Source organism: Pygocentrus nattereri, chromosome 6, assembly GCF_015220715.1.
Source record: "Pygocentrus nattereri isolate fPygNat1 chromosome 6, fPygNat1.pri, whole genome shotgun sequence".
NCBI classification, from domain to species: domain Eukaryota; kingdom Metazoa; phylum Chordata; class Actinopteri; order Characiformes; family Serrasalmidae; genus Pygocentrus; species Pygocentrus nattereri.
The window spans coordinates 18,969,036-18,986,290 of NC_051216.1; the positions used below are offsets into that span (position 1 = coordinate 18,969,036).

General features: G+C 37.3%; 1 protein-coding gene across 1 annotated transcript; it reads right to left on the reverse strand.

The window, feature by feature from the left end:
• Positions 1-378: 378 nt before the first annotated feature.
• LOC108424303 (solute carrier family 35 member F5) lies at positions 379-16,850 on the reverse strand. The gene is made up of 16 exons (XM_017692220.2): positions 16,676-16,850; positions 15,513-15,598; positions 15,290-15,395; positions 14,372-14,521; positions 13,549-13,611; positions 12,474-12,546; positions 11,575-11,750; positions 11,392-11,473; positions 10,937-11,024; positions 10,686-10,750; positions 9,972-10,076; positions 9,731-9,890; positions 7,658-7,748; positions 4,928-5,082; positions 3,558-3,654; positions 379-1,146 (listed from the first exon to the last, which is right to left on the reverse strand). The coding sequence occupies exons 2-15, from the start codon at positions 15,524-15,526 to the stop codon at positions 3,573-3,575; spliced, it is 1,410 nt and encodes a 469-aa protein (XP_017547709.1). The 5' UTR covers positions 15,527-15,598; positions 16,676-16,850; the 3' UTR covers positions 379-1,146; positions 3,558-3,572.
• Between the last annotated feature and the right edge of the window lie 405 nt (positions 16,851-17,255).

A 17,255-nucleotide genomic window follows, 5' to 3' on the forward strand; every position in this document is an offset into this window, starting at 1 on the left:
AGAGGCTGGTTGTTTATTCATTTTCTTTTTAAATAATTAGTAAAAAAATAATAATCCAAATATACATTGCCCAAGTGCACGTACTTCTCAGCCTCTTTTTTCAGCTGTTCTTTGTTTTTGGTCAGAACATCTGACCCCTGAGCTACACCTCATTGGAAGTTCTTGCTACATCAAGTTTCAGCATCAACAACAGATACAGTCCCATGTTAAACAATCAGTGTGGCAGTCTTATTGAAATGCTAAACTCTTCTGACTCTACTGAGAATGCAAAGCTGCAAGTCATTCTGTTTACTGCAGCTAAAGTGGTCTAACACAAGATTTTAGTTCATACTGAAGAAAACAGGCAAGGGTAAGAGACAATAAAGAAAAACAGACGCATATGCTGAATAGTGTTTTACTGGAATTTGAGTCGTATTTGGTAATTCAGCACAGCATACTGAATACAGGCTGCATCTTAACCTAAAATGTTAGTGTCCCATTTTAACACCATACTTTATACATCATTGAAAAAAAATTTTTTGACACTTTTTGACAAACGACAATCAAATGCAGTCCTCACAGTTGGTGTTCGTCATACAGGCTTTGCCAATACTGTAAGGTCTACACACTATGTACAGTACAAAGATTTTCAAGATTACAGGCTATATGCATCTGTCTGTAGAAATATTCTGTAATCTGTAGAAACATATTCTTAACTCTCAAGTGCCCATATTTGTTTATTGACAATCAGAAATCTGACATTCAACATTGTATTTCTATCTTTTTGTGATATGCTTGAGAATACAGACAGCGTGTGTTAGTTCAAGAGCTTAGTCTGCAAATCACAATCCCCTTTCACTTGCACACCTGAATGGGCTCTCTTTTCAGATACTATGATTGGTTGATCAGCCATTGTGGTACAGTCAGATTGGACCATCCAGGGTAGGTGGTTGGTGTGGCTGGAGAACGCTGGTTCCTAGGCCTAGCTTCTTGCCCTGAGAAATCACAGCCCCCAACATGAAGAGCAAATTGGCAAGGTCACTCATGGGGCGATTCACAGGGTCATCGGCATACGAGAGGAAGAGCAAGTGATGAGATGTTATGAGGCACAGTGGCTCTGGGCAGCATTTGGCAGGTTTCAGATTGTCACTTGCTGCTTCTCTGTCCCTGTGAAGAGACTTTACTTTAGTGAGAATGATATTATAATACACATTACATGCTGTGGTAGTAAAAGGTGACATTAGAAATTTTGGAATGCAGGTTAGAGTACTGTTTGTGTACAGCACTGTATGAAAGACTAAGACAATTGTGCCTTTTTATTTCCATTTATAACAGATATTAAGTACAAGTTACTCATTTTTCAGCCTCAAGAAAAAAGCAGAAAAACACATTGTTGCTAAAGGAAAACAAGTATCAAATAAGTAACTTCACAGGAGAGGGCAAAAACATTATTTACTATCCATATAAGTGAATGAAAAGAGATTTTATTCTAAGCAATTTTAGAGCGTTTCTATTGGTCCAATCACCATAAAACAGCTGCAGGGCTCAAATAATACAGAAAAGTAAAAAGCAACAAAAATGGAGATACATGTTTTTAATTGGACAGTGATGATATATTTAATAATAAAAAGAAATAAAAAAAAAAATCACAGAAGCCTTAGCAACTGATATAAAAATTCTCAGTGCTGAAACTGTCCACTCTTTATTACAACTTTAATTCTTTTCAGAAGACTCGCTTTCAGTTTTTTAAAGAAATCTGCAGGCATATTTTTCAACACCTCCAAAGGCATTTTCTGGTTCTCAAAATCCAAGTAACACCAAACACATTCAGTGATGCTAAGGTCTGTGCTATGATGGGTGTGATTTTCCAGGTATTGCATTTTCTTTATATCTTTTAATAATTTTTCCACTTACTGTCCTGTGACCTTTCCCTTCTTTATGCAAGTGGATTACTTTATATGTAATATCTTCAATGATATCTCCTGAAAAATTGAAAAGAAGGAAAAAAAAAAAAAAAACTACAGGGCTACTCTTATGGTGTTTTGAGCAGAAAGTAAAGAAATGAAAGGTGGTCTGACTTTTGTACAATACTGTATATGCAGAACAGCAAACAGATGCCTGCGTGTGTGTGCATGTGTGGTTGAGTAGGTGGTGTTTCAAGCTGAGGCATGTACTTCATATCTTTGATATTTCAACATTAACAAACACACATTCAATTACAAATCTGACAGCTTGCATGAAAAGAGCAGGAGTGTGTCTCAATGTGTATTCATAGGGCTATCCTAACTGACTCATGTTTTAAAAAAAAAAAAAAAAAAAAAAAAATCAGTGTTCATTCAGTTTACTCAGGAATACTGTTTCTCCATGGCCACGTGACGGCCCTGGCTTGTAATTAGATAAAGCCAAACTAAATAACCAACCGACCGCACCACCAAGATCTGTGTTCAAAGAAGACTTCCGGAGCTCTTGTTTATGTCTCTGTCTTGAGATATACAGCAGATGGCAACATGGCAACAAAACTCTACTCAGACTAATGTCTGACTTTGTTAATAATGGTCCCGGACACCACAGGCCCAACAGGCCCCCAGACTTACAGTAATGTAATGTATATCCATTTTAGAACATCTGCTACAGACATTACAGCACACATTAATCCTGAATATACTTCCACATTTACATCCATTTGTGATTTACTTCATTAAGCAGAGACCACCCTTCATTTAATTTCCAGTTAAGCCTTATTATTGTTTCAAGAAAAAAAAAAGACATATTTAAGACATATAACTAAATTTTATTTTTCAGTATGTGCTGTGTCGACCGTTTGCTTTTATCACAGCTTCCATTTTTTTCTGGAGACTGGCTTTCAGTTTTTCTAAGAAATCTGCAGGGATATTTTCCCCATCTCCAAAGTTCAGTCTTAGAAGTTGGTTGTATTTTCTGCTTTTCACAATCCAAGTAATCCCAAACACAGTCACTGATTTTGAGGTTTTCTCAGTAAGAGCTTCTTGACAGCTATACATCCTTTCAGACTCATAGTGTTGAGCCGTCTTATCGCAGTGGAAGGATAGACAAGTACACCTATGAAATTTATTCAGATTTGAAGCAAGAGTGGAGCTTGATTTTCTTCTCTCTCCCAGTGATGAGAGCTTTGAGAACGTTTTTCTGATTGTGACAGTGTTGGTAGTCTACCAGGTCTTGCGCAGTTGTTTGGAGTCCCATTTTCTCTATATCTTTTAATCATGTCCTGTTTTTTTTCCCCATTTTTTCCCCTGACTTTCCCAAGTGTATTATCGTACATCTAAGTTGATTACCTTATATCTAATCTCTCCTTAAATATCTCCTGAAAAACTTGTACTCCATGGCCATTTTAACTGGAAATTAAATGAAAGAAGCTTGATGTTTGACTTTTGTACAGTACTGTACATATTGGTAGTAAATGTTAATCTAATATAGTTATTTATCTCTTTTAAACCTTATATACTTTATAATTTACATGCTACTGTTGTAAACTCTCTCACAATCTAATTTAGGTTAAACATGTTCCCTGAATGTAGAATGATCAAATGTTTACAGTTTACCTATTTAAGTGCTGATCAGGAACAGAAAGCTCTGTTGTCGAGGGCGGAACTCTGCAGAGGGATGAGACTCTCGCACTGCTCGCTGTCCTCCGCTAGTCTACAAAACACACAAACACACAATATTACACACACACACACACACACACACACAAATTTACTAAAGTAATAATTTATTGATGAACAAAAATGAATAACAATATATTGATCTAAAAGCAGTAAAATAAGCCTTTTTACATTTTATTTAAAAAATTTTGGGAGCAATAAGTGGTCCCAGTGGTATAGAGATACCATTTCAATGATTTTCCTCCCCAGGCTTATCTAGCTGCTTTCTAAGACACTGTGTATAGTGCTGTAACATGATAAAAATATCTCAAACATGTTTATATTTGGCATAAACATTACATAGACACATTTATCTTTCCATTAATATTTATTACCTCCAATAAGCAAACCAGGTATATTAGAACAAACTGACAGGGGTTCAAGCACTATTCAAAGTTAGAATGAACACAAGACTCTTTTCTGTCTTTTTGCTTCCTTACCTGCTTCTTTAAATCATATTTACAACACCTAGGGACCTTTACTGGGGTCAAACAGATGTTTTAATCCCATAACTCTACATAAATACTAAGATCATGTAAGTCTTACTCACTAACAGCTGTTCCAAAACAACTTCTACTAGTAGAGGGAAAACATTAAACATAATCACAGTGCCAATATCACAGCAACACGGCAATTAATTGCTGCAGCTTTAAAAAAATGAACCATTCTGGTTTCTTGGAATGCTTTGTATTACTCACAGCTTTTTTTAACATTTGAGGAAGTTTAGTAGGTTTGCATTACTAATTCTGGTGACACATCTAGCTTTTAATAGAATTCTGACTCTATGTAGAGCACTGTATTTAATTTCAGTGATGATGAGTATCTATCCCCATAAAATAGGGTGCAAAAGACTAACATAAACCTGGGCCTAATATGCACCACAATTGTAATACCAATCTGATGTAATTACTGTATAATTCTAGAAACAAACTGTCAAATCTTGAATAGAGCAAAACAATGCAATTTGAAAAATCTCCAAAGCAAAATCAGTGGAAAAAAAACCTTATTCAGCTAACCTTATTCACCTTATTCAGCTAGCATGTTCTGATATTTATATTTTTTCTCAATATTTGAGAAAACATTATTTCAAATGTGCTCAACTTGGACAGGCTGATCCCTGCAACAAGGAAGGTTGACTGCTTACAGAATAAGAGTGTATACTAGAGATTCTCAGGCCTACACTGTTCTAAAATGACTATACATAATAATTTGAAATATTAACACCACTACAGTCCAAACATGAGATAATTACTTTCTGGATTCCGTACCTGTGATTCCTGTGCTTGCGACAGAAGAATGAGAAGACTCTCCGGAGGACTATCATTGCTGGGTCCCAGTTATTGTAGTGGCACAGGAGTGCAGTCAGGAAGAAGGAGAGGAACACCGGAATTGCACCTGCAAAGAACAGCCACGAGAAACTCGCCTGCATACATGCACAGACACACATACACACACACACATATACACACATCATGACCATGCCTGTGTTTAGGCTGCACCATCTGAAGAGTGGTAAATATACAGTGTAACACATAAATAAAGAGAAAGTGATCATTTTACTGAATTGACTTTGTACAGCACATATGATTTGAAATAAAATAATAAGGTTAAAGTGTGAAATATCTTTAAGAGCTTTAATTTTAGTTTAGATTTCAGGATATATGTAGCTGTGGTGTAGCTGCGGTCTGAATAACTGCCAGAGGTGGTGTAAAGCATGCTGGATTCTGCTCATGTGCCTGCACACAGGTCGAGATCTAATACCAACAAGGTCACGCAGTGGCACACTGTGTGCTGCAGACATTACAAATATTCTGCTCACACGAGAGATGTCCACCAGGAATCTTCACACAGATAGCATGTCCTAGTGACTAACATTTAGGAATCTGATCATGTGCCTGAAAGAAAGGCCTCAGGGGAAATAGTAAGCTCCTTCACATAATCCTTTAAGGCTGGTATAGTATGCTCATGAAACCCAGTGAAAAAGCATGCGAGAAGAATGCTAAGGCCTGAATAAGGCCAGATTTAACAGTGGCAAGTACGTTTCAAGTTTATTTGTCATTTGCACAACATGTCGGGACATTTATGCATTGAAATGCTTGTGGTGAGGCTCAGGCATTCACTCTACAGAAAGTAAATAAGTAAAAGTAGAATATAAAACAAATTGAAATGTATTAAATATACACAAAATATAGAGAAAATATACACAAAATCTAGAGACAATATACATTTTAAAGAGGCTTAAGTGACTTAGTGTTAAAAGTGTTATTGTCCATAGCAGTGATGATATAATAACTGACAGAGTGACTGAGTGAAATGGTGAATTGGGGAAGGACCCACACCTTCACAGCTTGTTCAGAAGCCTGACAGCCTGTGGGTAGAAACTGTTCATTAACCAGGTTGTTCTAGCCTGTATGCCACGAAAGCTCTTGCCTGATGGCAGGATGGTGAACAGGCCTTGTGCTGAATGACTGCTGTCTGATTAGATCTTTATGATCTTCCTGGTAGATGTCCTGTAAGGCTGGTAGTTTGTTACCTATGACGGCTTCTGCCATCCTCACCACTCCTTTAAGGGCCTTGCGGTCACAGGTAGTGCAGCTGTTCTACCAGACAGTGATGCAGCCTCCCTGACAGAGCGCTGACCTCGTCTCTGTAGGCTGTTTCATCTCCATCAGTGATGAGGCCTAGGATGGTGGCATCATCAGAAAACTTGAAGATGATGTTAGCCGTGTTTGGCTACACAGTCATGTGTATACAGGGAGTACAGGAGGGGGGCTGAGCACACATCCCTGGGGAGCCCCTGTGCTCAGAGTCAGTGAGGTGGAGAAGCTGTTCTCAACTTTCACCACCTGGAGTCTGCTTGTCAGGAAGTCCAGTATCCAGTTAACAATTAAAAACAAAGAAATTGTTTGTTGTTGAAATGTATTTGTGTTCGTGGGTAATCAGTGTATCATTAGCACAAGACAGTTAACAAAAACAAAAGTCCTAGAGTTGATTCTAGACGTTTCATTTGCATACTAGTGACCTAAGCTCTCAGACTGGGCATGTAGGCAGCAAAATGATGATGAAAAATGAATCAATAAAAAGACTATAGAGTCCTGGGACAGATTCATGGACAGACAGGACGAAGATTAACGTGTATCAGGGTGATGGGATGAGGAAAGCGTGGGAAAAAAAATTGTGCTTGTCCAAACAAACCACCTTATCTGAGAAACACAGAGGTGAAGGTATGCAAGGATGCTCACTGCCTTTTCATTGATGGTAGGTGTCAGTGTGCCCACCTGCATCTTTTCTTAGAGAGGGGATATAACAGCTGATGTATCTGTGATTGCAGTGGGCAGCAGCAGAGTGAATTCTGAAGTGTACAGCAGCATATTAATTACTCCCCCCTACTTCAACCTCACTGAGCATAGATTTCACTTACTAAATGCAACAGCTCTGTGAAACAAGCAGGAGCTAAAAATAGTGTAATTGCAGAGCTGGAGAGCATCATCAGAGAAGATACACAGGGTTTGATGATGTGTACAATGATGTGAAATTCAAGTATATACACACTTTTAGCATCTCACATTCATTTCTGGTTTAAGACATGCCCACTTTGGTTTGTAATTTAAAATGAAGTATTATAAAATGTATCATTGCAGAATCAGTATCAAAGTCAAGGCATCTGTGTTAGTATAAAAAAAAAAAAAACTCTGAATGACACTCAGCTCTAATTGCAACTGCAATTATCATTTTGTTCACCTAGTACAGATAAAATACTGCACGTTAACTGACTACACAGTTATTATTTCATTTCAGATCCAATGTGATCAAGTACAGAGCCAAAACAATGTAAACTCTACAAAAAGATACACACTGCGGTGTGTTTGGAAACACAGTCCATCACCCAACAGACTAACAGTGATGCAAAATGTAAAGCACATTAAATATAAACAACTCTTAAAGCACATTTTAGATTTTGTCCATCAGTTTTTAGATCATTTATACACACCACTCACCTTCTGCATGCATATATCGGTCATGATGGAAAGTGGAATTGTCAGACTTAGAGCCAGTGTCCCAATTAGAGATGAGGTGAGAAAACATCCCCTGTGAAAACACAGAGAGACAATCAAACTCTTGTTCTATCCTTGTGGAAGCCTAATTTAGTGTGTAAAATATAGGGTACTAATTTACAAGTCTAAGCTAATCATAACCATTACCTTCACCCTAAGCCTAACTCCAAGCTGAATATCACCAACATAAAGGAAATTATTTGGCTTTTTTTAATCCTCCCCAAAAATGTGTTTTTAAAAACCCTTTCCCCTTGTGATTCTTGCACACTATGGCCACAAGTTCAATCCTCTAAGGTTTTTCTATGCATGTGAAAACACACTAAATAATCATAAGTAAAACGTGTTTGTACACAAACACATAGCTAAAGAAAATGAACCCTTAGAAGTCAAGAGCTGCTGCTACTATTCAGCGTTGCTATCTATTATTATATGTTTGTTGTATAATTTCTTTTCTTTATAATTACATTGTCATCTTTTATAAAATAATTTAATTTTCTACTTCCAGCACCCTTTTTTATTATACTTCAAAGCACGCTCCATGTTCCTTCAGTGTTACTCCTATACTGTTCCAGTAGTGTCATTATATTAATTCTTGCTAAGTCTCATAATACTTATTCATTTTTACGTGTTCTCTATCCGCTTGTTAATCAATGGCTTGTCAAACAAGCGTCTTGTAAGTTTTCTAAAAAAATTTTTTCATGTAGCACAATTACTGTGGACAAAAAAAGCCTCATAGGCTTTGTTAGGATCACCATTTGCATAAACATCTCAGCAGTTTTATTTCCTTAGGTCTGCTTTGAGGGCAGTGATGTCTTCTGCTTTTCTGTGTCAAATCAATTTACAAGTGTTTCACCTATTTTATTTTTTTATATTTAAAAAATTCCTGAGAAACTGCAAAAACAGGAAGATGGTCACTTATGTTATTTTGGAGCAGGCCACCTACTATTTTGCTCTCAATTCTGTTTGTGAATATGTTGTCTATCAATGTAGTTGTTATTGTTGTTGGTACTATAATCACTAGGCTGTTGCTGTACATTGTATTACTAAAGTCTGTTTTCCCTTTATATCCTTTTGGGTTTATCAAACCAATATTAAAATCACCACATATAATTTGCACCTTTTAGTTTTCAAATTTGTCAAACATACCAGCTGATAATTATGTTTTTAGGTTTTTCAACATTAATTTCTATAGTTAAACATTCCAAAATATTTTCTAAAATAGTATTTGACCTACATTTAAATATGCTGCAGCTTCAGCTGCATCAACATACAGAGCAACTCCTTCTCCTTTTTTATTCAACCTATTAGTCGTACACAGTTCATATCTTTCCAGTCCCAAATCACAAACTTCCTCCTTTCTCCTCCAAGTCTAAGATATAGCCATGACATTAAACGTATTGTATTTATTCAAATAACCCTTGATTTTATGGAAGTTTCTATGGAGGATTCTACTTTTAAAGTACATTATTAATAAAGCTCCTTTCATTTTCAACATTACTGTGTAATCTGTATAATACTCATTATTGTTGTTGATGTTATTGCAGAAGTGGATTTCTAGGTCAATATCATCTTTAATATCATGTTGCTTTAATATCATCTTTAATATCATATGTGTAGTCAAAAATTTTAAAGTTCAAATTTTTATACTTAATCTACTTACTACTGTACAAATGATCGCACACACAATCCTTGTTAGTGAATTATATTACTATAAAGCATGACATCACGATTGTGCCATAACTTGCTTAAAGCATGGTTATGTCACTGCTTGAGTAAAGTATTACCCATGTTTGACAAACCATTTTTTCAGTAAACTATAAGTAAGATATAATTCATATTAAAATCACAATTTTTATTTTTGCCAGCAAAAACAGCAACTTCTAAGACTAAACCACACATCACTGTTCAATACACTTATAGACTTGTGTACACATTTGCACACACAGCTGAAGCAAATGTTAACCTACTGCAGACTGTTTGCTGCTGTTAAACACACTAACATGCCCTCTCACCTACCATAGCCAGAGGAACTCAGACAGCACAGTCCCGATCAGGCCATTGATAAGAATGCAGCTGATCACCAACTGGCTCGGCATCTCGAACGACTCCAACCCAGAGTAATGCAGCAGCACAAAGCCAGGCCATAACAACAGCAGGTTAAACAAGCCCACAAACCCTACACACACACACAAACACATCACAAACAATATGACACGAGTCAAGGATCTGTATGAGCACGTTTTTATAGTCTACTCACCAAAGAACATCGGGATATCCAGCTTCTCTTCTCGATCAACTTTCCTTTTTAGCATAACGATGTAGACAGCATAAAGCACAGCCCCCAGCAGTGACCAGAGAGAGCCTGGACCAAGGCAGAAGGTTATTTTACTCTAATATTTAAAAGAACATGCTAGTGTACGGTGCTTGAATTAGCTACAATGTTCACAAACATTTACTATCAAAAACCACTATATCCAAAAGTCAGAGGCCCCTTCTGAATAATTCTTCTAATCCTTCTAATTCTGAATTCTGAATTGAGCTACTTTACCAAATTCAGCTACTTCAAAGTGCACTCATTGCTGACACAGGCATTCAACTGCATACACACAGCTTGTATAATCTCCATAGAGAAGCACTGCCATTAGAATGGGATACTGCGGAGCACCATAAAATACCTTTGGGATGAGATGGAAAGGTATTTGTGATCCAGAACTAATCATTCAACATCAGTACCTGACCTCACTAATGTGCTTGTGGCTGAATCCAACAGAATCCTCACAGAAATGTTCCAACATTTACTGTAAAGCCTTCCCAGCAGAGCAGAGGCTGTTAATGCAGCACAGGGCAGCTATTACTGCCCTTGATTCTAGAAGTAACATTGAATGAGCAGGTCTAAAAAACTCTGGCCATACGGTGTCCCTGCTCTGGCACTGAGCTTTCTTCAGTAAGTAATCAGAGTTTCCATGCTTACCAATAGTGCCTTTTCCATCAGGACTGTCCATCACAGAGACACTGACCACAGTCACACCCACCATGCTACATAAAAAAAGAAAAAAGGTAAAAATAATCTTATAAAGATAATTGGGAGTACGTTTAATTGTTTATACATACTGTTAATATTTATTAAAAGTAAGGTTTGCTTATTATCTTCATGTATATGTACATAAATAATAGGGATGTTTAAATGCCAATGTTAATAACTGAACTAAATGTTGATCTCACCTCAGAATAACAGCCAGCAGTTTAGAGAGTGTGAAACGATCACTGCTGTTACTTGGAAAGATGGCAGCCAAGATCAAAGTGAAAAGACCTGAGAACCCAAGGACACACACTTTTTAATGGACCTCATGGACCTTAATTCTTATTTATGAAGGTATGCACAGGCTCTCATACAACTGCTTGAATGTTCAGCTTCATCTGAAATACTTGCTGAAAGCCTTCTTTCTCATGTATTATAATACAGTGCAACTAATTATAAAGATCAATTGGAACCACTTGTAAACACTGTACATTGGAAAATATGTTTCTGGGAAAAGAAAAAGAGGAAATGTCCCAGACTTGACTGTGTGAATGTAAAAACAGTTCATGTTTAAACTGCAGGCATGTAGTCACACCCAATATGTTGATATAGTTCACCACATCAACAAAAAAGAAAGGAGAACATGTGGGGAACACACCTGAGGTGGAAGACAGAATATTTACAATAGCCACCTGTGTATCTGTCAGAGCCTCCTGGTAGGCTAGATTTGCAAGGAACCACTGAGACAAAGAGAGAGAAAAGAGACAAAGTGAGAGACATTTAACATTCTTCACCCAGTATGTGGTTCTTTGTATGTGTGTAGGTTTTAGTTAACTCTTACCACAAAGCAGAAGAAGAAGCTGATTCTGGCCACAGCACTGATGCTGAGTTTTCCTATTATCCTGAAGGAGGCGGGATTATGCGACATGCGGGACAGTTTGGCTTCTACAGCCTGAGAGTAAGGCAGCTCACGCACTTCCATCACATTACTGAATCGCACACGTTGCTTCCTCACAGCTACACACACACACACACACACACACACACACACACACGCACACACGCACACACGCACACACGCACACACGCACACACGCACACACACAGGTACAAATGTCCCACAAAAAAGGGGACCATGAGAGAAAACAAGTCAGATTTTAATGTCAGTTTTAAAAGGGGACGTAATGCCAGTCTTCATTTCACACATATACCGACCAGCAACTTCATTATATACAAATCCTATCAGCTCTTTTTACTACATAAATGCACTTCATAGTTCTACAATTACAGATAGTAGTCCACGTTTCTCTGCCAACTCCTTAGCATTCTTGCACCTTATTCTTTAACGGTCAGGACCCCCACAGGACTGCACTTATATGGTAAGTGTATGGTAAGTGTAGATAAAGTTAGAAAAAAGTAACAAAAAAGTAGCCAGTCAGTTTATACAAATTGAAATAAAAATTAATATTTAAAATGAATTCTAATATTAATATTGAAGATATAGGCCTGAATGTAACACAATTACAAATTTGACTTCCACGTATAAATAACATTACTGTGCAGTACTGTACAAAAGTCTTTACCAGCCAAGTCATCATGAAAAGCGAACTGACAAACGTAACACTAACACATAAACCACTGACACACATAAAGTCCGGATTTATTGATCATTTGTTTATTTGTATTTTTTTCAATATTAGAATAAATGCTTACTGCTTACTTTTTTGCAGGAATACTTACGAGTCTTAGACTCTCTACTGGCACCGCTCTCAGGAACATCCGGAAATTTTACCGGCACATACAGAGGCTCACTCTGCAGAACAAAATCACACTTTCATTACAGAAGCACATACAGACACAAATGCTACAGCTGACCACTACAGAATTGCTTATAGTAACACAAAATGTAAAGAGAGGTAAAGTAGGTACATGTGATGACATCAGGAACCACATTTACCCTATCATTCATTGTATAACAATGAGTAGCAAGCCAAGTATTTTACTGCAATTGCAATGTGTTTATTTTAAACCATCTACTTTTGTACATATTCACAACAAAGTTTTGTCAAAGTCAGGTTGTTGATGTTGTGTTTCTACCAGTAGGGCAGTACAGTGTTTGAGCTGTTTGAGTGTATTACTTTTGGATGCGCATCTTGGGTGAATTACAAACAGTTTCTTTTGAAAGATAGTAGACTTTTGAGAAAAACTTAATTGGTGCTGGTATCAGCTATTGCTCAAGGTTTCAGTATTTATAAGAAAAGAAAAAGAGGTACCACACACACAAAGCACATGAAAGATTGGGTACATGTAAATTAGAAAATATCAAAGTCCTATTACTGCCCCATAAACACACAGCTTAAACTCAGACAACCGCTATCTCAGTCAATACACTTAACTGGCTTTCCCAGTTTTCCAGAATCTCACAATGGGGTTAACATGGCTTGTTATCGTAAACCATGTAAAAAGCACAAATGTCAGATCCTGATTTAGCCACAATGTTTCATGTTGTGCTATTGGTGCATATGAAGTTGCATGTGGCATGTTTGTGAACATTTATTTTATTTTATTTATTTTTTCCATTGTATGAATAGGGAAATCCTGTGGTAGATTTTTTTTTTTTTTTTTACCCCATTCAAGTTTGTCTTTTATCTCTTGGAAGTTGGGGCTCTCCCACAATTGGGTTTCTGTAGTAACGTGTACTAACAAGTAAATTACAGACAACATATTATAGTTCACTTTAGAAGGTAAAAGCACAGGATGAACTTCTGTCAACAAAGCACACAGTATGCATTTCATTGTGACAGTATATACTCACTAAGGAGTTGCTAAAGCTGCTTTCAGTTCCACCACTAGTTAAATATGAATCAGCATCAGGAGTCTGAAAAAAAACACATCAAACAGCAGTGCTATCATTCAAATCTTGCTATAACATCCCATTTATTTCATATAACAATGCTATAACACCATAGCACATGTACAAAAGACTAGGAGGTGGTTGTACTAACATGGCATAAAAACAGGTCACTAGTATAGTTGCAGTAAAATATATTAACATCAATGAGACTGATGACATTTTTAAATATAACTATAAGAATAAACAGGTGAATATCTAAATACACAACAAGTAAAATACAAGTAAAAGTCTTAGGCACTTAAGCAAGTTGTTTAAAACCATTGAACAAGAATTTCTTGCTTTCAAAAGTAGTTGATATCTTGTGAGCTAGTAATATTGAGTTCCCTCGAAGAGCAAACAGGAAATTGTTAAACAGACAACGGCATGCATAAAATTACTACTTATTGTGGTAATTTTATATAATATTTTATACTTATTCGAATTGCAGTGCTTTTCTGAACAAATACACTCTTACTGCCCCTGATAAACAGCTTTTAAAACATTTTTAAGTGACTAGGGCACTCAGTACTCTCCATAACTCTTCATTTTGTTGTGAACAAGCTGTTTTTGTAAAGCTGTTTATTTGGCTGGCCAGTGCGCATCCAGAAAGGCACATATGACAGAGCTGTTTTAGGCGTTAGCGAAATGTACAAATCTTATTAGGTGAACCCTCCATATTAGGTGTGAATGCATATTAAACTTACAAGTTTTGAAAAAGCTAAATCAAGACAGCAGCAGGACTTACAAGGTTGCTGTTCTGTTGCTGGTAACGTGCTGCACACTGCTGTCTCCATGGTCTCCAGAAGAGAAAGCCAAGTAAATACAACACGAACATGGAGGTCTTCACAAACGTGCTGAAAAAAGGCTTACTGTACTGCTGCTGAACAAAGATATACTGACACACACACACACACACACGCACACAGATAAAATATATTTCCAACAATGCATTCGCAAATAACTAAAAATCTCCTATTAATTTTTTCTCTTCTTTTTCTCCTCTTAAATCCAATTACTGCAATTTTGTTGTTTTATGTACACTTTTATGTAAATATTCTTATGTGACTATTTTCCAACCTTTTTTTATGCCTTACAATTCAACAAATTGTTACTGCACTTTTGACAGTGATATATATATATATATATATATATATATATATATATATATATATATATATATATATATATATATATATATAAATAAAACCTATCCTGACTGGCTGATGCTCTAAATGTGAAATAAGACATCATGTTCAAAAGACGGTTCTAGCTGAAATGTACTGAACAAATTGTTAAGTTCAGACCAAAATCCACACAGACTTCTGGAAAAAAAAAAATCAGCCATTCTTTGTATATCTGCATACTTTAGAAAGTTGCAGCGATACAGGAGAGGCATAGTGTTTAACTGTTTTCCTATATTTTCTGCACCAACAACACTTCTTTTCACTTTAGCATGAATGGATAGGCTAGACTGCTGTAGGCTGAATGTAAGTATATGGTCAGAGTTGTGACATCAATTGGTTTGCAGCCCATTTTCCTTACAAAGACTGTATGGATTGGGTACATTTTGCAAAAACCTGTACTATAATCCAAATGTGTAAGAGTGTGTGACAGAAAAAGTAAAGAAAAATAACATGTTTATCTATGTGTGTATAGATCTTACTGCAGTGAGTTCAGATGAAGCAACCCAGATTACGTCCACAAGCAGCAGGATGACCACGCCCAGCGCCAGCCTCCCCTTCTGGGCGCCACATACCCCCCAACTCATCCTAAACACATGTGCATTGGATGTAATGCATTACTCACATGTGGTTTAGTTGTATGTGTGTTTACATTGTAGTGTGCAGTAAACCAACACTAGTGACCGAGTAACCAAATGACCTCACCGTGCTGGGCGCATTAGAAACTGAAAATGCTGCCTCGGCCAGCCTCTCTGTCCACGCTGTAGCAGAAAGCATGCATCACACAGCCACTACAAATACATAAGGCAAGATTTTCCATTTGACGGATTGGGTTGTTCAGAGAAAAAGTGAGAAAATACAAAGAGAAATGTGTAACGTGATTTTTATAAATCAAACACGTTTGAACATAAAGAGACTTTAACCATATCAAACTACAGCATATAATAATACTAGTGGAACATCACAGAGAGATACACAGGCAAGTAGTTTAAGTCACACTTTTTCATCTCGTCTTTTTTCCAGCAATTTCTCTGGGTCTCCTATACTCACTGAGAGTAAGTATTGCTTTTGATAGCCTATAAAACAATGCAATAAAGAATCATTTTCTGATATGTAAACAGTACTTTTCAACAGGGGACTTGAGACCCTTAGTGTAATTAGCTATTATGAATAATGAACTCTAAGTCAGTGCTGAATATATTTACATTTATCCCCAAGAACAAAACTCACACTACCATACTATGCACACTACACTACTGAAAGGCAAGGCAAGGCACTACTGTTGATGCGTACTTTTCTGTATGGCAGCTAACGTTATGCGATTTGGGACGCAGCCTCAGCGTGGAGATGGATTTAATGTCGTTTCATATAACTTACCGAGATTATGACATTTCATATTGTGAAGCTATAAGAATTTTTATTATATTGCCATTAGCTGAGAGGGAAATTTCTCACATCCATGTTGACCGCCAAACTATCGCTCTATTTAACGAGGCTGAGGTCAACTTCCTTTTCGCCAGCTTCTTGTGCGAATTTACCCGTTCCACCTTAAATGGTGCAGCATTCTTAGACTCCACTCAGGCGTCAGAGTTAGCCAACTTAGCTGCTGCACCGTTTAAGGAGGAACCTGAAAATGCAAACCAGAAGCTGAAGAATAACAAGCTGACTTGAGCTTCGTTTTCATTCAGTTAATTCGCCAACATGTGACTGTGGTTAGAACACGTTTCGTCAAAATCAAATGTGCTTTAAAGATCAGGACCAGCGGTGGTCACAGAAGGCTGGGTCACCGACTGAAACCCAGTTAATTTAGATGTTAGCAAGCCAAAGATACTGTATGCATCCCAAAATAGCTAGGTTACATTAGCTACCTGCTTCGGTTGTCGAGGTCTTGAAATCCTTAGTCGTCATACAGTCTACGGGCTTCATGCATTAGAAAGCCAGCTTAACAGCGAACCTTCTCTTAAAAACGGATGTCAACTTGACTGTGCTGTAAATATTTACATGACTTTTACGTGCTTCGTCTCCTGCTCATGACTTCATTTATCTCTTATACATTCTGGTACTTGTAGTTTCAATGCTTGAACGTGTCGTTTGATTTGTATTCTGGATATTACGTAGAAAAACTCGTTCTCCCAGAATGCAATAGACAGGGTCAGACTCTCTCAAAGTTTGGCGTGATAAAAAATTTCAGTGGGATTGACGTTTTTCAGACAGGGGTTCAGTCCCGATGTGGAATCTGGCAGCAGGGAGGGGCAAATCCGCCGTCCGGAAATGGCACGTACTGTCTTGTGCTACTTAGCGAGTGGCACCTGCCACCGATAACTGGTAACAAGTGGGACATGCCGCTCGTGCCGCTCGGTTAGTGGCACTCGCCGGTGGCACCTGCCGCACAGAAACGGCGCGTGCCCCTCAAAACAGCCACATACCAAAAACACTATCCATTTACTC